Source organism: Manduca sexta, chromosome 27, assembly GCF_014839805.1.
Source record: "Manduca sexta isolate Smith_Timp_Sample1 chromosome 27, JHU_Msex_v1.0, whole genome shotgun sequence".
NCBI classification, from domain to species: domain Eukaryota; kingdom Metazoa; phylum Arthropoda; class Insecta; order Lepidoptera; family Sphingidae; genus Manduca; species Manduca sexta.
The window spans coordinates 3161145-3183914 of NC_051141.1; the positions used below are offsets into that span (position 1 = coordinate 3161145).

Here is a 22770-nt window from a genome sequence, read left to right on the forward strand (position 1 = left end):
TTATGTGTTTTCGGGTAAGTCTCTGGATGGATTCGATTCAAAAGTAGACCTGATAGATAGCGCTATATTCGTATTTTGTCTCCTTTTTAGCCCAAGGCACCGTCTCTGGGGCCGCTAGTTATTAGAAATATAAATTTTAAGAGTTCTTTATATATTACTCAAGCGTAAGATTATTTAGAAAGCGCCGCTCCTTCTAGAGGGCGCTACTATTACTACATGATACCACTATTTCTAGATGGCACCACTGTTTTTTGACGGCGCCATTATATTTAGAGGGCGCCACTATTTCTAGAGGGCGCTACCCAAGCAGCATGTACTACTCAGAGCCGTAGCTAGGGGGGTGCATTATGGGGCAATCCCCTACCTTAAAATACTAATGCCCTACCTTAATAATCAACTACATTTTACATAACTACTCAAGCAAAATATATGGACCAGCGGGTTTTTTATTTTACGATTTGGAGGTTGGTCCCATAGTAAGAATTGTTCGTATCGATGGGTGGAATAATCCCCTTTCGAGATTTAAGGGAATTTTGTTACACTCTGTATATTACCCTAACAATTACGTAAGTATTAACCTAACTCATCCATGTTCACAAATAAAGAAAGCCAAAAATCGATTGACCAGATCAGAACATCTAGTAACATTTTTACTTCCGCCCTAGCTGTAACCACAGCTGCCCTACATTAAATTCAAGTCTAGCTACAGCTGTGGTACCACTAATTATAAAAAAATGTTTTTATGTACAATCATTAGACAATACTGTAAGTCAAAAGAGCTGGGTTTGTTTCTTCAGACCGGTGCTCTATCACTTTGTATGCTTCCGGTCCAGTGTAAGAGAATCTATACAAAGTGTTACCAGAACTGGAATTCCATTTCGTACCCGAGTCCTCGTAGTTTAGTAGTTAATATTTTGTGCTGTCACTAGACTACACTAGTAGTAGTCTATGAATGTTAATTTTAAATACCAACATATCATATCCATGTGAGTGTGCGTACCAAGTAGCATAGGCGTAGGAGGGAAGAGAGTAGGTTTGTGCTTACCCCAAAGTTGCGTGGTGTCCTTCCCCAGGATGTTGAGGCGGCTTACACTATAAACATCGACCGAAATTAATCTATGATTACAGAGGAACGGAAATATTTTTATTTAGTCTCTCCCAACATTACACTATCTACGTATGATAAATAATTATCCACCTACTCAGTTGTTTTCTTGTTTTCCAAATATTATGATCTAATAATCTCGATACCTCGAGATCGGTAGGTTCTTATTAGATGAGATTATTGCTGACTTTCAAGATCATTTAGTGAATAACTTTTCATGCATAAACACAGGGAATGTGAGTAAAATCAAATATCGTTATGCCATTTATTTAATATCATTTAATCATATCACGTTTGCTGATATGCCTGCCTTGACATAGAATCACAACAACAATTCTTACCTAATAACTATGAAGTCCAATATATTTATATTCGTATATTGATATGAGAATATTAGGCGTAAATTCGTAATTTCGTGAAGGGTGTCCAAGTTTAGACAGATAGCAAAGAAATACCAAATTCCCGTCCCACAGGATCAACAAAGACTCTTTTGAAGAACGAGTATAGAATGAATACAATGTTTCATATAATATTTTTAATATTTAATTGTGTCATTACGTAACGTATGTTTCACATTGTGCATCACAAATAAGTGTACGTACGAATAATACAACATAAGGATAGGGCACACTGACGACAGCCGAACAGAAATATTGTCGTTACATACATGATCTACCGCGAAACAACGCACATTAGATATTTTGTGCAGGCATCATTTACATACTAAATATTTCTAAACAAACATACGTCACAACCTAAATATACCCAAAAATAATGTAAATTCAATCGCTATGTCCGTCGCAATCAGATGTTCGCCACGCGCCGAGCTTCGCTGACGCCACGTGCAAAACTAATACAACTTATTCTAGCACCTACGGAACATATCAAAATAATTATAATCATACCATAAATAATATCAATCAAACTGCTACTAATAGCATAAGACAAATCGGAACCAAACACAAACACAGCTGCGATTGTATTTTCATATCGCGTCGCTAACACTAGTCAGATAGAAATGATGTCGTTGTTTAGAGTTAACGCTAACCACACAAGGAGCCCTATTACTATGGAATGACTGGTTACTCAAGGACGATAGCTGTTCCTTGGATATATTTGATTATAAGTATAATATCATTAAATGATACGCAGCGACAAACGCTAATGCAATTTCAGGTATCAGTCAGAGGACCTGTAAAACTTCCTTTAAATATGACATTACAACTACAATATTTTAGATGATATTAGTATCATCTAGCAGCTTACCTAATGCAAACACGAAGTAAAAGTCTTCGTCGCGAACTTAACTTAGATTGATCAATTGCAAAAAAACTATAAAAAAATTATATGTATCTTTATCAATACGAAGAAACAAGAACTAGGTAAATAGTATTTTCATCTTGTTTCCTTATAATTTTCTATTGAAAGGAACTGGGTCCACAATTTTTATGAAATAGAAATATTACTCGTACCGCGCAGAACCCAAAATACGAACGTAGCGGACGGATGCCGTTGAAACTGGGAAACCACAAAACTGAGATGCCTTACAAGCAAATAGGAACAGAAAAACGGTACGCCTCTTGCTAACAAATAATAACTTAAGGTTTGGTATTGATGAGGTCATCAATGACCGACGGCTCGGCCAGGGTGGACGTGTCTCCGATATCACTCTCGCCCACGGCGATCTTCCTCAGTATCCGCCGCATGATCTTGCCGGAGCGGGTCTTGGGCAGCCCGGGCGTGTAGTGGATCACGTCGGGGGCAGCGAACGCCCCGATCCTCTGCCGCACCCTGATCCTGAGTGAATCGGTGAGCTCAGTGGTCGCCACGGCGCCCTCGTTCAGCACCACGTAGCAGTACAGCGATTCGCCTTTCACCTCATGCGGCTGGGCGACGACCGCGGCTTCGGAGATCTTGGGGTCCTCGGTGAGAACGCTCTCCACTTCGGCAGTTGACATCAAGTGGCCGGACACGTTCAGCATGTCATCGATGCGGCCAGTCACCCACAAGAAACCGTCCTTGTCGCGCTTGGCACCTACGAAGAATACAGAAGAACGTACATCATCTTAAGAGCATTTCAAACAGATAATGAGCAAGTGTCCCCTGAGGGTATGTCAGAGTTGGTAATAAAACCTAAGTATAAAAGGGAGGACTCATTGGGAGAAGATTGGCAGTTTAACATATAGGAATACAACAGTTTCCCATAATAGGTAATGTAAATCCAGGTGCGAGCATAACCGTTCTAAACTTTAGTAATGTGTAGTTCTGCTATAAAATAATACATCGCGCTTGGCAGATTGAATGTTTTGGTCGGAGCTAAACAATTAGTTGGTCTATAAATAGCGGACGCCGGTTGTTGTCCTGCGTGCGGCAGCGTGCTTAATGAGGTTAACAGGTACACTGTTAGCAACTAATAGTTTTTAATAAAGTATTCAAACGAACTAGTGGGTCATCCGATAGAAGTGATTCCATAATATCCACACGGCTTGGTGACAATTAGGCGCAATATCACTTTCAGGGTGGAATGGGTTAGACAAGAGGTAAGGATGTTAACATTCGCGAATTATAATTGACTGAATATGGCGGCAGAAGTGCTCCTATTTTAGACAGTCCACTGGTCTTGCGGACCCGTACATGCTAAATAAAACACAGTATGGTATTACTACAATCAACATAGGTATTTCTCCTACCATCACCGGTGCAGTAATATCCAGGAACTTGCTGAAATACACCTTCTCGAAACGGTTGTGGTCTCCATACAGCGTCCTCATGATGCCGGGCCAGGGGCGCGCGAATACTAGATAGCCTTCACCGGGGCCCTCAATCACCCTCCCTTCCTCGCTCAGAATCTTTGGCTCCACTCCGAAGAATGGGAATCCCTAGAAGTAGATATAAAGTTGTTGGTTTCCACTAATTCTTGGTCCAGACTGATATTGGCGCTCATTGCAATATCTAAAAAGATCCTACCACGGTTTCTCTCGAGTTTCAACAAATGCAATAATTTTATACCATAGAGTGTCCTCAACAAGACACTTTAATAAGTACTTTATCAGTCAACGATGAATCACTATAATATGTATACGCGTGAATTATTTGTGTTAACTACATAGCTATGACCTAAATGAGTGTACTATACGTGAAGACTAGTTTAATTATTCAAGAGTTTGTTATCGTTTTCAATCAGTGAGGAAACAACACTTGTTATCACTTAATTGGACAATTAATGATATTATATAATAGGTGGGTATGCAATTAAATAAATTGATAAAAAAAACTAACACTCATGACCCACGGAATAACACGCTTATGATCAATTAATTGTTTAGTTATTTTGATGTTATTAAATACGTTTTAAATTATTTTGAATAAAGTAATAAGAAAACATCGGCAATGGAAAAAAACACATTGCTAATTCTTGACTGACCTTTATTCAAGGTTCTGAATGGTTATATTGAGTTTACTTTGACTGTAGTACAATCTTACATTATTTCTTGTAGACACTTTAATTTATCCATAAGATTAATATTGTGCGGTACGCTACGATGATAGCGTTAATGTGGTGATTATTCCATTATAATTTCTTATAAACTTATGAATGTGTGATATGAAAAAAATAGGTAATATCATCATTATTGTCATCAGCCACATTGAGTCCACTGCTGAACATAAGCCTCCAATATAGATTTCCAGACGGACCTGTCGAAAGCGGCCTGCGTTCAGCGTGGTCCTACGAACTTTATCAAGGTAGGTGACATATTTACCTACTGTTAATTTGGTATAAAGTATTCTTCTAGATTTTTCTTCTCTTTAGGTACCATATTAAAAGCAATGGTTAAAAAACTCCGTAGATTTTTGATGGTAAAGATAGAATCTGGATATTTTTAGAGGAGACATGTGTTCAGCAGTGGACTTCACATGACTGATGATAATGATCATAAAGATGGAGTTCTGGTGATTCGTTGATCACCTAACTTCAAGATGGAGTAACTTACAGCGGCACCTGGCTTCATTGGTGTGGCGCCGGGGAGGCTGGTCAGCACGTGGCCGCCTGTCTCGGTCTGCCAGAAGGTGTCGACAATGGAGCAGCGGTCGCCGCCGACGGTGTGGTAGTACCAGAGCCAAGCCTCGGGGTTGATAGGCTCGCCAACGCTCCCCAATACGCGCAGTGTTTTCAAATCATGTCTATATGAACATTTTTATAAAACCTTTAAAATTTCCTCATTTTTTATAGCTAAGGCATCCCTATCTCTCAATATTTTCAATCGATAATAAGATCGCGTGAGACATCTTGTCGTGTCTAGTGTTGTACTATTGCAAGCTATCGATCCTGGTTTTCCAGTTATGCAGTGGGAGAGAAGAGAAGCATCCTAAACCTAGATGTCAGGGTTTGAATTATTATAGTTAAGTGTTCATCTGTGTTACCTATTCAAATTAACTATTGTTGTCTTTATTCATTTTGTCATCCCTACTCACTTTAGCTAACGGCATAATCTATTACTTTATGTTATTACTATGTACATAACATATAGAAGGTCGGCTGTGTTTGCGCGAACAGAAGGCTGAAGTAATGACACTGACCACTACTACTAGTTTACCCTTGAAGTTTCTAACGTAGGCACAAAAAGAGAACGGCTATTGTCAATTAAATATAAAAGTACAAGCAACTACAAAGTTGTTTTGTTAGTTATTTTTACTACACAATGTTGGAATACATGTTCGTATTGTCTGTACTGAATATGAACACGAAATAAGCAATTTTATAGACCGTACGCGACAGAAGACGTCGCTTTACGCAGTAATGTTATTTCTTGAGGCCCTCCTGGTCGATCCATTTAACGGCAGACACTACTTAGTCTGGCCATAAATACTGTTACACTTAATTATAAAAAAATATTACATTTGAATTTCGAATCTGTCATTTTTATACGATTGTTCATTGTGTTTTCTCATTTTGGCGCCAATACATTGTAAAATATTTTGCGATATTAAAATGGTGTGGGGTGATAAAGAGAACCGAATCGCTGTGATAGCATTACACAAAGTAGGTATGGAGCCAAATGCAATTTTTAAAACTCTCCATACACTTGGTATTAGTAAAATGTTTGTGTACCGGGCTATTAATAGGTACAATGAGACCTCCTCTGTTTGTGACAGAAAAGATCTGGCCGTCCACGTAGTGTTCGTACGAAAAAGGTGGTCAAAGCAGTAAGGGAAAGAATTCGAAGAAATCCTGTCCGAAAGCAAAAGATTTTATCTCGGGAAATGAAGATAGCACCTAGAACCATGTCGCGTATTTTAAAAGATGACTTAGGACTTGCAGCCTATAAGAGACGCACTGGCCATTTCTTAACTGATAATTTAAAGAAGAATAGGGTGGTAAAATCGAAACAACTACTGAAGCGGTACGCAAAGGGAGGTCACAGAAAAATTTTGTTTACGGATGAGAAAATTTTACAATTGAGCAACATTTTAACAAACAAAATGACCGTATTTATGCTCAAAGCTCTAAGGAAGCTTCCCAATTAGTCGACAGAGTGCAACGTGGACATTATCCGACTTCAGTGATGGTTTGGTGGGGTGTTAGCTATGAAGGAGTGACTGAGCCATATTTTTGTGAAAAGGTATCAAAACATCGGCACAAGTGTATCAAGATACCATTCTTGAGAAGGTAGTTAAGCCCCTTAACATCACCATGTTCAATAACCAAGTATGGTCCTTCCAGCAAGACTCGGCGCCGGGTCATAAAGCTCGGTCCACGCAGTCTTGGTTGGAATCGAACGTTTCGGACTTCATCAGAGCTGAAGACTGGCCGTCGTCTAGTCCCGATCTTAATCCGCTGGATTATGATTTGTGGTCAGTTTTAGAGAGTACAGCTTGCTCTAAACGCCATGATAATTTGGAGTCCCTAAAACAATCTATACGATTGGCAGTGAAGAATTTTCCCATGGAAAGAGTGCGTGCTTCTATTGATAACTGGCCTCATCGTTTAAAGGACTGTATTGCAGCCAATGGAGACCACTTCGAATAAGCTTTTATATTTTTAATTGTTTTATATTTATGTATTAAACTGACACACTGTAAAAGTAATAAATGTTATTTGCAGTTAACAATTTTCTTTTTTCTTTATTACAATATTTATGGCAAGACTAGGTATATCATTAATACTTTTGGTAATCAAAAGCAGTTTGACTATTGCCTATCAAGGTATGGCCTATGCCTATATATCTTCTTTCACATCCTATGTCACTACAACGTGCGACCAAGATACAATTTTTCACCCATGCTTCGAAAACAATTTTGTTTATTAGCCTCCTTTCTGACATCGACCCCTTACTCCAAGGCGTCAGAAGTACGTCATATAAATAATTTAAAAATATTTAAGTATCGAAAGCATACTTTTTGCAGCCAACGCAAAATATATGGTAACAGTTCTTCATACTTACAAATTACTATCGTCGGTAACAATGTTCTAGTAATTAGAATATTACTTCCTAACTCATTGGTTCACGTCCTCCACACAGTCCGTACAACGATCAGCTCGTAAATTTGATATATATTTTTTAATAATTTAGTTTTATTATGGCAAAATTTCCCGATCCGCTGAGATGTAGAATAGGAAAATGCTTGTTAAAGATCAGGGCTCCCGCGATTAAATATAATACATAAATTATTGTTCTATGTAATAGTAGCTATCAATGCTGCATTGAGAAAATTCTGTGAGGAACCTGTCAGTGTACAGTCCCAGGTGTTCGGTATCGTTCGTATCTTACATACTATCACGTTAGGTAGGTCAAGGGTTATTGTAACACATTCACGCGACCTTCTGATGTCTGGTTATCACAAATAGTCACAGGGCAGTGATCGCGCGATCTCTTATCGCTTGGTTAATATTGCACTACCCCAGGTTTACATAAGCGGTTATTGAAACAAAGTATGGTTTTCTTATCCGACATATGTTGACGATCGTATATACCGATAGGATTTAACTGAATTAGATCTAAATTATAACAGTTAATTTCGTATAGTTGCATCTGTTGGAACCTCTTAAAACAATAAATGAGTCGAAATTGTGATTAACTTCAAAAGAGACTACTTAGAACAACTGTGCCGTTTAAATCGATATGAATCTGTTCAGTTTACATGTCGATGAACTTGCCATGCAAACACAAGCTTCTAAAGAACTGTACGAACGTTTTTCTTAACTCCTTCCCCCGCCATAAATATCTTCTTCCTTTTCTTACTCTCCCACCTGATCTGCTAGGCCGCTGCATACCACACACAATAGCTACAAGGATTCACAGAACAAGGACTAACTTGTAGACATGTTCATCGCCGAATCGCATGAGGGCGCGCAGAGCGGTAGGCGCAGTGTAGAACTGTGTCACTGTGTATTTCTCGATGATGGACCAGTAGCGGTCATTGTCCGGGTAGAACGGGGTGCCTTCGAACTGTAAAGGAAATTTACATTTACCGCCTGCTAGACGTATAAGTATTAACCGTTTTTATAAGCACTACGAAAAAAGAAAATTTAAATATTTTATTTAGCGTAAACATATATTTAGCGCTGCCATTGCTACCGATAGTTGATAATTAACTTTAGATGGATTTTTTGGTGGATATTTTCGGTGGAGACCCCGTAACTGAAAGCTGCCAAAGCTAGCTAAAGCAGTAACTGCCTAAATATAAGTTTTTGAATTACGTGAATATACCTTCACTATCAGAGGCGGTCTTAGAGGTTGGCGAGCAGAGCAACCACCCGGGGCCTCGCGTTTACAGAGGCCTTGTGCGATGCCTTAGAGGGCCTTTTTACTACCTTACCGACGAAACTGTTAATACCTGGGAACTTTTTTTTTCCTACCGGAGCTTCGCGTCGTTTTTCTTTTGCTTTCGTCTGGGGTTTCGAGTCTTTTAAGCTGTCACTATTCGATATCATGGTCTATACAATTCGAAACAATCTACGTAATTTGATATAACATAAATTATGAGTTATTTAATATTTATGTAATACAATAACGATGACACTGGTGTCTGGAACTTGTCTCAGAACTATCGTAGAACCGTTTTGTATAGGACAAGGTCTTGAGTACAATAGAATGAGATACGGGTTATGTGACAATTCGGAAACGCCACATTATCTTTACTTAGGTACATGATATTTACAAATGTAAAGCAGTGATCACACTCGTAGAGATAAAGGACATTGGCCAGCGCACCATTTATTTTTATATTATATAAAATTTTATGTTTAGATTTATACGAACTAATATGTTTTCGAAATAAAGGCAGCTCTCTTATTCTCTGTAACAATGTAACATGTAACGCGGTCGTGTTATGTTAACTTCATTGGCTTTAAATAGTATTCTGTATGCCAATTTCCATAGTGATAGACGTGATGAGTTATGTTACGCTCTTGTTACGAGCAGTTAATATCGTGTGTCATAGAGAATCAGGGGCCTTATTCTCTATCCCGCACGTTATTTTAATAGTGCGTAACAAGCACGTAACACAACGCATCATGTATAGAACTATAGAAATTTGGCTTACAGAATACCATTCCACGCACATTTCTCGAAGATAACATGACACGGCCGCGTTACGCGTTTACAGTATCATACAGAATAAGGGCCCAGGGCCCAGTGCTAACTGCTGTTTAGTGTTAGAATTAAACCCCCGTGTGAATTAAATATTTGGAAATCGTATCTTTGACATTTATGCATCAACGTCTTGAGTAACTATCTATTTTATATAACTTTATACGAAGGTAGATACTTATCTAATAAATATTTGTAGTACCTACATGATATATAGAGCCGTGGGAATGATTGCTTTTACCCTTCAAAATGTTGCTTTTTCCGCTATTATAAATTCATTGGAGTAAAACACTTCCGCTAAGTAGGTATACACATAATACATATATATTTTAGACCTTACCTTGGCTAACCGGTAACAATTAAGGTTGTTACCTAACGTAATATTTTTTATATTATTTTACTTGTATAAATTATTTTTTATCAAAATAACTACATTAGAAGGTTTTCTTATCAAGATGTAAAGTAACAATTATAATTAAATTTTCGTTAATTATTCTAAGCAACCTCCAACCAATGATATACATCCCCTCTAATATAAATTAGATTTATATGAATATTCGAATACTATTCGACATTCAACCTCTTCGGGTTCTTTAGTACTATTTGGCCAAGAACCGAACATCAAGATACTATTGGGCCGAAATCCGAATACTTGTAGACAGACGGTAATGTATTTTTCTTATAATAATCAAAGTAATCAAACATAATTGACAAAAAAATATCAAATACACACATATTTCTATGGAAAGGATTGTCGTAATTAAAATTCAGAAATGGACCATTATGATGCAGTGTAATAAAAAATATAATAATTTACGAAAAAATGAGCCAAACTAACTAAAGGAAGCGCACATCAAACTACAAATGTCACTTCTGGAACAGACTGCGATATTGGATCACATTCTGCGCTAACAAAGTGTTTGCTCTAGCGTTCTTTGTGAACACGGCATACAAATTTATAATAAACCGTGGGCTCATGAGAACGCCTTTAGCGGAGCTACAAAGCACTACACTAAAGGCATTATATAACAAGCAAACAAGGTAGGGGGCGTACGAGTGTTGTGTAAAGCTATTTGGGGAGGGGGGGTGTTGTCTTGTAAAACTTTACAATGCGTTATAGAGACGGGTGGCGGTTTCGTACAACGCGTTACGTAACATTATTTTAATTTAAATAAAATAATAGGGAATTAAGATCTTCAAAGTTCGCAATCCTTTTCGTTTATTATTTATAGGTCATCCCTCGATTGTATTGTACGCCATTTTTATTTTGTTCTTCCAAGTTGGCAACACTTTTTATTTGGTTCAATGATTAAAACAATAACAAAGGTATTATAGCGATTTTCCGGTAATTTGCGAAACATAATTGTGAGATTTAGATAAAAATGGTCGCTTGAGTGTTACGTAACTTTTATGAATAGGGGGGAGAGGACAGGAAAACGTTACGGCGTGCTACATGAGGAGATTGGGAGTGTCAAAAATCTTTAATAATTGCGTTACGTAATATTGGAACGCCTTCCTAGCTGTATCTACATATATTACGTAACATATGCTTATAAATTGCTGTATATAAACTAATGCACACCAAATGCTATTATTTTTGTTGAAATAGGGCACCGCGTGCTGGGTAGCTCCCATTGCTGCCTGATGGCAAGCGTCTACCGCTGGCGTCTAGGCTTTTTGTTTCGTATTACGAACTTATAACATTTTACGAGAGAATTTTACCATGTAATTGTTTATGTATTATTATAACACGCGCTAAACCTCACAGTTGTCAACTGTGACTCCAAATATACAGTTTGTGCAACTAAGATTATGAGATGAATTGATAAGAGATATGTACGCGATATAAATAATGCGCTTTTTCCGTAATGTTATCTCAAATTCTTAGATTTGAGAGACATTGAAAAAGCCAAGGAAGATTATGTTGAAGATCGATTATAAAGTAAGAATTATCTTTATTTTGATAACTTTGAGCGACACACTGCGGAGATAATAATGGCCTATAGTTGTCGATTATTCGGAACTATATCTCAATCGGTTTACCTGTAAATAATAGTTTCCGATTGCATTACAATGTTTTTACTTGCGTTTTTTTTATTGTTAACATATGACTTTCATATAAAACAAATATGTGGTACATCAAAATATTTACAATCTATGTGAAAACGACATGCATAATTAAAAAATAAAACAGTGTAATTGAAAATCTTATGTGACCTATTTGATACTTGTAAAATATATCGCAGTTGTGGGTTAAATTATATTTTTAAATGTTTAATTACATGGAGGGTATGGGACCATCGATATTATAATATATGTACTACGTAAGGGACATTAATTGATAGCGGCATTGTGAGGGGTCAAATCGATTGACTATGTCAAACGTTGTGCATATAATTGTATCATATTAGATGAAATTTATATAATAAAATATAACATTATGTAATTCTACTACTCGCGTATTATAACTTTATAACTATCATATAAATATTCTGTAAGTATTAAGTGTATGGAATTAGCATACACACTCAAATCATGTTTGCTTTATTTTTGTTCTAAGTTTCAACCAACCAAACAGAGTTACAAGCGTTTGTGATTTTGCGACGGCACGTCGAAACTAACTATAAGCAAATGTATAAATTGCATTTTTAAACAGCGCAACAGCAAGGGGAAACTATTTTGATAAATTTTAAAACTTGTATTGACTTACCATCACGCTGGTAGCGCCGTTGGCGAGGGGCGCGTATACCACGTACGTGTGGCCAGTAATCCAACCTATGTCAGCAGTGCACCAGTAAATATCTTTCTCGCCATAATCAAAGACATAGCGGAATGTGGTAGCGGCGTATAGCATGTATCCCGCGGTGGTGTGCAGCACGCCCTTAGGCTTCCCGGTGGAACCACTGGTCATAAACATACCAACTATAATATCATTCAACAACACTACAACAACTCAACTAGTCTCCAAAAATAAAGTTAATTAGCAATAAACACGATGACATACCTTGTGTAAAGCATGAACAGCGGATCTTCAGCTCGCATCCATTCTGGAGCGCAAATGTTAGACTGGCCGTCGACGAGATCATGCCACCACACGTCTCTCTCGTCGTTCCATTCGTACTGCACAAAGGAAGAAAGTTAGAAATATAAATAGTTGTAGTCAAGGAAAAGTATTTGAACCTAAAAGAAATTTACCAGCTGCCTGGTGTCACGAGGGATCGGGCCGCAAGGGGTGACTCTCTGGAGATGTGCGACCACCAGACACATATCCACGTTATGCTCGTATTTCAGTTTGGCCTTGTCGAGAGCTTCATCGCAGGTATTCTTCAACACCAGCAGCTTCTCACCACGCCATGTGCCGTCGACAGTGACAATGACCTTGGACTGGCAATCGGCTATGCGCTCGGCTAAAGAGTCAGCCGAAAATCCTGCGAACTAAAGACTAAGGTATTAGTAAGGAAATAACTTTAAACAATAAAAAATACGCCCAAGTATTTACCACAACAGAATGTATAATGCCCATCCTAGCGCAAGCGAGCATGCAGACGACGGTCTCGAGAATCATAGGCATGTAGATGGTGACCCTGTCGCCCTTGGTGAGGCCGCAGTCTCGGAGTCCATTGGAGAACTGGCACACAAGGTCCAGTAACTTTTTGTAGGTGATGCGGCTGTAGTCATCGGGATGGTTGCCTTCCCTGAAACAATTATAACTTTGAAGAATCTTCATAAAATGTTTGTCTAATGCTTATTTACGACAATTTTGAGTGGAATTTATTTACAAAGATATTTAGTACAGGAAATAAACACGGGACTTATAAACCTACAACACAAATCCAAGCCATGCTCCAACTATTCTCGTGACATCATATTTTAATTTCTTGTATAATAAAATTGTAGTTTGTGTTTATGTGAAATAGAGTAATTACTGTCATATGTTAAGGATTTCGTTGTCGCTGTTCTCAGGGTAACTTGATTAAATCTTATATCGAGCAGATCTGGCCGTGGTTGTCGAACTCAATGTCCCTGTCCCTGTATCGCTAAATTTAGATTTAGTCACAATTTAGTTCCTATGTCGTTAAATGTGAAGTGTCATGAGAACAATTATTGATTAACAGTTAGATATTAGAGGGAAGTTATTTTATTGGTTTTAATTTATGAGCCTATAGTATATTAGAGTCGTGTACAAAAACTTTGTTTATAATTATTTTCCTCAAAACTTAATTATGTCTTCTTTTAGTGGATCGTTTTTATCTTATCAATTGTTTTAATAATCAAGCTTATTTTTGGTTTTGATCAAACAGATTTAGTTTAGTCTTTTTATTAGTGAAACAAAACAATAAAATCATTTATAACGTTTATAACGTTTTATCTAAAACCGTTAAGCTCCAAAACGACGCAATGTGTTTGCACCGGCGCATTACATCGAGACTTCCAATTGCAAAATCGATTCTGCGCGGGATGCAGCGCTTGTTATAAATCTAGACCGTTGGTAGGTTTTAAGCACCCTCGACTGTGATTCGCTGCTTAATTGGAAGGGTCGCAACCCTCAGATACATTTCATATTCCCCCCTTATCATCCAAATGTTTTATGTCCCAATTTTCATTAAATAGAATCGTCGTATATCATTATTTCTGTTCCCATATCGAAAATGAAACTAAGTTCAAAGAAGAAATTGATATGAAACTGTTTTTAAACAATCTAATTAAATTGTCAATTGCTAAATTAATTATGACATGGTTGGTTAGGTAAGTTCGGTTATGACAAATGATGGAGGTAATATTCAACAATACATTTAGCAAGGACTGTCACATAGTCCATATATAAGAGAGAGGAAGGAAATACTTAAGGTACCGAGGTAAGAAATAAACATAGATGATGACCTAGTTATGTTCCGCTGATACTTCACCTTGTAAAAGGTTAACCACTTCGTTCTCAAAACTCGCAGTTACGTTATTTCAAACCATGGTATTGTTATGAAATTCGTTACATTTTGAGATAAAAAAAAATAATTGTAGAGTAAAAAAAATTACAAAATAAAATTCAGCAATACAAAGCGAATTACGCCATGAAGCTATATAGTTCATTGACTTGCGGCTTTTTTGTTAGTCGTATTCCGCCGATAGTTCATGCCGTTAGTTCAACTCAAGTAACTATTTTATAGAGCACCGTTTTACATACTATGTATTTGTATTTAAATTTGAAAATCAAATCCAGTGAATGTAGAACATTGTGACGTCAACTTGTTGATTGGATCAAATGCCTTGCATTTGTCAAATGGCGAACTAAAGAAATTGTGATTGAATCCTGCTTTTCATGCATTGTCGTGTTAAGGCGCCAACAAAGGCATCTACGCATAAAGAGGATGTGAATTGTGTTGGACTATGCCTTTATTCAGTGAACTCAATGCAGAGATCCCCGGCTGCACTGCGAATTATCCGCTTTATTGATTTTAGTTTCATCTCAGTGCGCCGGTGCGCGTTTCGCCCGCTGGCCACCACCCAGCACCAAGGCTTTCCGCCCCCTCAGTATGTACAGCATACAACATTTATGTCCATAACTGAAAACGTTATCGTCTGATCGCCGGCAATTTATTCCACTTATTTGATATGCAACCTTGTTGGAATGACCTTAGAGGTTGAATTGTTGGTATTAATTATTATTACAGTGCAACACCTTCACCATATGTTGAGGAGGTTTGGGTAATTGATAAAGAGGTAAACGATTTGTAGCGCACGTCGCTATGGGAGATCAAAATGTCAGCTATAGATATGTGAAGAACCTATGATCGTAGTCCAGTGATAACGTTAAGCCAATGAGATGGAAACAGACTTATCAGATTTCCTAAGGTAGAGCTTTCGTAACATAAAAACTACGTTTAAAACAAGGAAAGGCTTCTTTCAATGTCGAAGATCAAGGTTCGCTCTTGGTCGTGGTGCGTAACCTGACAATAGTTTTAATAGATAGATTTTATTTCCGAAGTAATATTTAGTTTTATTTCCGAGTACCGACTGTGTACGTGCGAGGTCTCAATTTCCTTTACTTTCTGCCATATTTGTTTATAAAATTATTGAAATAATTGACTTCTAGTTAGAACATTATAGTTGTTGAATGCTAATGATGCAATAGAAGGTGTTTGGGTGTCGCCGCCCGCTGCCTCCCGCTTGGGTTACGTAGTCATGGAGACAAAGCTCTATCCCAACCCCGCTTGACAACCCAATGCATATAACGGAAAATCAATAGGCTGAGCGTTACAGCGGCTGTCTCCCACGCCCGCCTGACTGTCGATATCGAACGCCAAAAAATTGTATGCTATACCGCATTAGTGTATTTACAAATAAATGCGAATTAATATCGCAAAGCCTGTACCAAAGATGCTCAACTAATGTGCATAAGATTATGATTTATATTTCATTTTACGTAGAGATATCGTTTGATGTTGTTTGCATAAAAAATATATATTTTTTTTATTGTTTTGAATCGAGCCGAGCTTGCCGTTCGCTGATGGTAAACGATACGACCGCCCATAAACAGTAGACACACCATCCAATGCCTTGAATTACAAAGTATTGTTTGGCAATCATCTGGCTACAATGTCCTTCAAACCGGAACACAACAGTGACTACACACTGCTGCTTGGCGACAGAAATAGACATTGCAGTGGTATGTACCCAGGGCGACTCCCACATATGAGAGACCTACCACCAACTTCCTAGTTTGTTTATACTTTAAAGATTGAACTGTAATATACCTAGACGTTTTTAATTGGAGCTATTAAGATACAGTTTTCTGACGAAAGCGGTGTGAAATACATGGTTTCCCCTCGGCTTCGTACGAAGGAAATATGAATAATTCGGCTCTACAAGTAATTTCACACGGGATTTTCTGAAATATTTTCAATGTCCTATCCGAACCGTAAATATTTGGCAAAAGGTAGACGAGCTATAATAAAATTTGACACAAGTACCGCGCGCAATTTGTATAATTTTATATAAATTTGTTGTTTATGCCAGTATATGTAATATGGCGTATCTTTATGTAACGTTGAATTAGCGTTATCTGATAGATCAGTTTCTGTTACACGAACTGAGATCATTTTACAAAAGAGTAACGTCGGCCCGCAATATGATTCAGTTGTTAGGCAAATACACGTGATAAGATATCTACTGCAAATTGTACAACCGTATAAATTAACTGTTCATTAAGGACAATGGTGCCTTATGTTAATGGTTAATGATAATAAGTAATTTGTTTTCTTGCCCGTTTGGGATTAAGTATCCCGGGCTATAGACGAAGGAACCTCAAAAATTCGCATAGTGGATGGATTAGATCTGGTTGGTACTGTAAGTTCTCCCAAACCTCGCCCATTTCCGTACAGTCGAATATACGATGCACCTACACATATACTGCATCTCCCTGTACCCCACTCATATCTCCCTTTCGCCCCGCAGTTCCCCCTGCAACAGAGTCATCCCCTAGTGTTTATCCCCGAGCTGCGGCGTCGGCTTTGATTTCAGACTCCCGATTCCACCCAGTCTGCCCGCCCTGCTCCCTGCCGGAGGGTGCGCTAACTCCCTGTTAACCCCTTCCCTTGCCCTCAGGCTAAAATAAGTTTCCCACCCTGAGCTTCTGGGCATCATTTATAGCGATCACTCGATATAGGTAAATTCAGTATGCAAATAAAATACTTAAAAAATATACCTAACTATTTAAAAGTATTAAATAATATACTTTAAAATCAATATTAAAAAAATACTACAAGTTTTTAATATTATGTACACTAAATTTAGATTAAAAAATACTGTGTAAACTATTCGTTAACTATGAATGCGGCATCCAAACAAAATATAAATGTTCGTCCCGGCAATTTCAATGTTTCAAACCAAAAAGCACGGAAATTAAATATTCCTCACGAGAATTCGCCTCGCAACAACAATATGGTAATTAAAATGCAATGCTTACATAATGAAAGACAGTTTAGTTCATTTGTGTGCCAATTGGAAAAATCAACAAGCCCGCGCGTCGTCTCAGTAGTGCATTCGCCGAGCTGTTCATTGAGAAGCAATTGCCAAAATGTATCACTTACCAGTAGAACGCCACTTTGTCTCCGTTGCCGTTCCTCACGTTACGGTCCAGCAGGTTGAAGCAAACGTTTGTCTCGGAGCCATCCAAACAATTGACGAAAATCTTTCCTTTCCTCACATCAAAGTTGTACGTCAAAAAATTTCCTTCTTTAGGCGCAACATTCCAGTAAAATTCCTGGACTATATCTGACCAAAACTTTTCCGGATCATTAAGTGACTTCTTATATAAGTCTTTATACTTTTCCATCGACGGTATATGGGAATTTTCGACCACATAGTCGGACGGGTGATAAATGTCCGACATGGCGAACGGGTGCCTTGTCGCAAGCGAGAGCAAACGGTGTACCTTGAAGCAGTTCTGCGCGCCGACTGAGCAGGGCCGGTGGCTGGTGTGCGCCGGCAAGCGGCGCGACTATCGATCGCGCGTCGCGAGATGACGCATCGCATGAACTGCGTGTGCGCCCGCTGCGCTGCGGCCGACGCCCGACACCCGCCCACCGCTAGCGTTCCCGGCTTCAGCCGCTTTTTCCTAATTTGCCTCACGATGATAGCTGTTTTTCAGTATTTAGGACTGATTTGTTAAGTATATTTTACTCTACGAATTTATTTGAGAATTAAAACATCCTGTAATAAAAGCCTTTAGCCTATTGTTAGATATATCCTAAATATTATATGCATACTTAATTTTTGGAGTTCGGTACCTCAAAAGGAACTCTCATAGGATCACTTTGTGGTCCGTCCGTCTATGTCGTTCTCCACTTCTGCTTATGTCGCATATTTTAAAATTGTGTTTTCGCATAGAGAATCGAAGCCTGTAGGCTTCTACCCATGGACCTAGAATCTTGAAACTTGGCATAAAGCAATGTCTTACAGCACATATGAAGGAATATAAGTATATAAAAATCGTAAATATATTAAGTACTTATATATTTAAATATCTTACCTACAAGTTTGTACGGAACCCTTGCTGCGCAAGTCCAACTCGTAATCCTTTTTTTTTTTAAATACATAAGCACTTACTTAATGACAATTTGTAGAGGCGAGTGAGGGAGGAACATTTAAATACTTTTCAAACTGTATATTATTGTAATCGAAGTTTCATTTCAACCAAGTTAGAATGAATTTCGATTGAAATCGGATACCAAAATTTACAAATGCCAAGGTAATTATGTTTTGGTTTTTCACGACCAAACTACTGCAACGATTATTATAAGAATGTAGGCCAACCATAAGAAAAAAAAACAGGCGATTTATATCTTAATAAAAATATAGCTACCTAGATACACCTCTGCACCCAGGTGCGTTATCCTAGGAAAGACTTTGGTGTGCAACATAGATACTTATAGACCACTACTTAAAGTAATTAATATGATTATAAATATTTTTTACGCTGGAAAATATATTTTCACTACTGCCACAGGTGTTGTGCAATTTGATATGGAAAAAACATTGGTTATGCTCTGATACCTACAGCCAAAACCGCCGGGGTAGAATGATCGATATTAATGCATTGTTTTTTCCACGGGCTTAGCATCTTATAAATGGATACTCCTTACTGATACCGTACAGAAACCCCTAATATGTGATGTAGACTGTGCTAGAAGACAGTTGTATCGTAATACAACTAAACACCGACGCAGCCTACGATTGTCTGTTATCTCAAGCCGCCGTATTTTTAATTCATTCATTATTACGGGCGAATCGATATCCGGGCAACACGTGTCATTCAGTTGTACATAAAAACAGTCGTGTAAATATCACTATACTAGCGACTACACCGCGTGGCCATGCTGTGTCGAGGACAGGGGTCGCCACGTCGATGACCCAAAGTGGAGACAGGAGATTTATGTCATAGTACGTGATACTGTCCTTCGCCTATACGTGTAGCGGCTATCATGTATCAATTAATTTGTACTATTATAATGACTAATAAGGTAGGTAGGTACGGTTTTGGGTTCAGTATGAACACTTCTCAACCTATTAAACGCGTATATGAGGGCGTGTACTTTTTATTTTTATAATATAGGACGAGTAAGTAAGTATGTGTCAATCTAATGTTACGGAATTTCGGGCGACCATAAACACCCCTAAGTACTCATTCAACTTATACTTAGGAAGAAAACAGGAACATTTGGGAGTGGATCGGTGTGCTAGGGACTTCGTAAATCTCACTCACGGGCCAAGGCTCATCATGAGGAAGATGCAGGATTACTTATGCTGATTCATCATAACTACTAACTTTTTGACCGGGCTGGGAACTATCATGCTGTAAGCAAATATTATCCCAACTACATAGTTCTACCATCAAAATTAAAAATGATTCCATCTGTCGCGTAAAGTATAAACCATGAGAGTCGAGGCGATGAATATTTTTTTAAATTCTGTGCTGTCATCACCCCATATAATTGTCACTGCACTGTTCCTAGTCTATTGCCATCCTATTGACTGTTTACCGCCCGGTCTCGAGTTATGCAAATTTTTGTATAGGTTTTCTAACACCACTTGGATTGTGTTGACAAGTTAACATATCACAGGCGGCGAGTTATGCAAAAACGTAAATAGTTTTTGCAATACTAAGGAAAGGCATCTTTCCATATAAATTGGAGTGGGCTAAAGGGCAGAAGGAACAATAATTATCACAGCATCTTTGCTGTTTATCTGTTCAGCTTTGATCAGGGTCGAATATTATTCCCATTTAAGACTTTCCACGTGAACTCACGAACAAAAGCCAATACATATTATGTTTTATGCAACAAACTGTCGTGTTGTAAATTAACATCGCCCGTTGAAAACAAATTAAAATAACAATAGCGATCACCGACTGAAATAGGTAAGTTCGTTAGGTATTTTGTGATGAATATTAATACTTAATGTCCGTAAAACCACGCGACCATTTACGTAAAATAATTCATAATTAACGGATTCATTTCATTTATTTCGCTATTATAATACTTATTGATTGGGTTGCTTTAAGGTGCCGTTCAAGTATTACGTAACGTAATTCGGGTGTCTTGTAAAACGTTACGATGCGTTACAAGGGCGGGAGGGTGTTTTCGTACAAAGCGTATGTAACATTGTTTTTTTTTATTTTAAAACAATATCAAAGATATTTTAGCGACTTTCCGGTATTTTACGTAAAATAATTGTGAATACTACAAAAAAATTACTTTAGTTACATAACTTCGGCGGTGGCGTATAGGAAAAAATTGCGTTACGTAATACTTGAACGGCCTCTAACCACGAAATAAAACTTCACAATGTGTACAACAATTTTATTAATCGCCATTGCGTTCATAGAATCGTCCAAATTATCAACTAAGTATATAATTAGTCAAAGAAATAACCAATTAACAACATACGTCAAATAATATCATAAATACAAATTTTATTATAGTTCATCCTCCGCGGGATCAGAAGGTCTCACGTTATTCATCACACACAAGTTGTAGATTTGGACGATACGTCTAATGTATTCAGTAGCCAGTGTCAGATATGTAAACACATAACTACTCACTTTTAAATACCTTGGTACCTTTCTTCAATTTATTTTATAATCATTATCAGTCTCACTTATAAACTTGTTTTAGCCTTAAGATGGTTAAGAATTGCTTAACTAGCTGTCAAAAACATCACCGGTTCTTATTTTGAACTTTATTAAGAGGCAAGATGGCGGATTTTGACTTCCAGCTGATTGAGTAAATTTGTCTTTTAATTAACGCATAGCTTTGCGATTTTTTTATAAGTAAGACTGTACATCTGTAACTTTGTAGTTTATAAAGGTTGTAGGATAAATTACCACGGCATTATACCTAATAATCCAGAGGTAGATTGCACACGTAAACTGAAGAATGGAAATTGGCTGAATTGGGACGATTGGACTACACTTAAATGTCAAATATTACGAGTCTTTTTTGCTGGTACTTTATTTTTTTAATATAGGAGGGCAATGAAAATACTTGTTTCAATACGTTAATTGTTTTACATGACACATGTTGCCTTAAGGGGTAACCGCCCGTTGCTTTACGCTCTATGAAGGCCTCGCGCTTACATGAGGGTCCTTGCACGGTTGACTTAGCAGAAACCCTATTTTTAGGTAACTACAGCTTAAAATCGGGGACTTTTTTCTTGGGGTAGCTAGGGCTACTACAACGTTTAATGTCCAAAATGTGTATGTGTGCGTGCAGCACACCCTTGTCCTTTAATTTTTTCGAGTATGACATATCTACACTTTTTTGATTAATTAAGGACCTCCTTCACAAACTTCAAGTATAATTTTTTTACAGTTGTATTAAATAACAAATGTAGATAGCAGTCATTTTATAACTATTTATTTGGGAGCATAAATTAGAGTGTGGCTTAGTTATTTGGTCGGATTATACATTTGTACAATAAACATAAATGTGTGGATAATTGTTTACATTCCTTAACCTGTTGTTGAATACACTACACGTCAACATTCAAGTGTTATAAAACTAGATTCACAGCACAGTTTTGCTATTAAGTGTACGTGTAGGTGGAAATATTCACTTCTGTGTTACATATACATTTTTTTTTGCTAAACGTGTTCCGTATTCTTAGTTTATAACACAGACTAAACTAAGATATGCTGATGCAGCAACTGTGCGGAGTTTTGTTTAAATACAATAAATATGAAAAACTACATTAGATTCACCATTGTCTCACAATCATTGATAAATTATTTTGACAAAAAATATTGTTACGTCTATGGACGCCACTGGAACGCACATAAAATTCTCCACTACACTATTTGAAGTTTATAATATAAATGTCTGTAAAAAATGTTCACAAGCTAAATGACCTCTGTGCTAAATGAATTAAATGGGAATGTCAATGAAACAATACAAATCTCCATAATTAAAACTTAAGTAATATATTATGTAGTTTATAATATATTATATTAATGCCTTATTTCGTTGATATAAAATAAATAACTTATTCTTGAATGAAGTGTTTTTAGGCCGTTGTTACTTT

General features: G+C 37.5%; 1 protein-coding gene across 1 annotated transcript; it reads right to left on the bottom strand.

Moving 5' to 3' along the window:
- Window positions 1-1362: 1362 nt before the first annotated feature.
- Window positions 1363-18162, bottom strand: LOC115448535 (acetyl-coenzyme A synthetase). Its single transcript, XM_037443760.1, is given in 10 exon segments — window positions 1363-3140; window positions 3796-3822; window positions 3825-3984; window positions 5098-5287; window positions 8420-8553; window positions 12407-12599; window positions 12701-12816; window positions 12892-13131; window positions 13196-13391; window positions 17781-18162. Coding segments are annotated over 10 exon segments (1995 nt in total). The 5' UTR covers window positions 18083-18162; the 3' UTR covers window positions 1363-2703.
- Between the last annotated feature and the right edge of the window lie 4608 nt (window positions 18163-22770).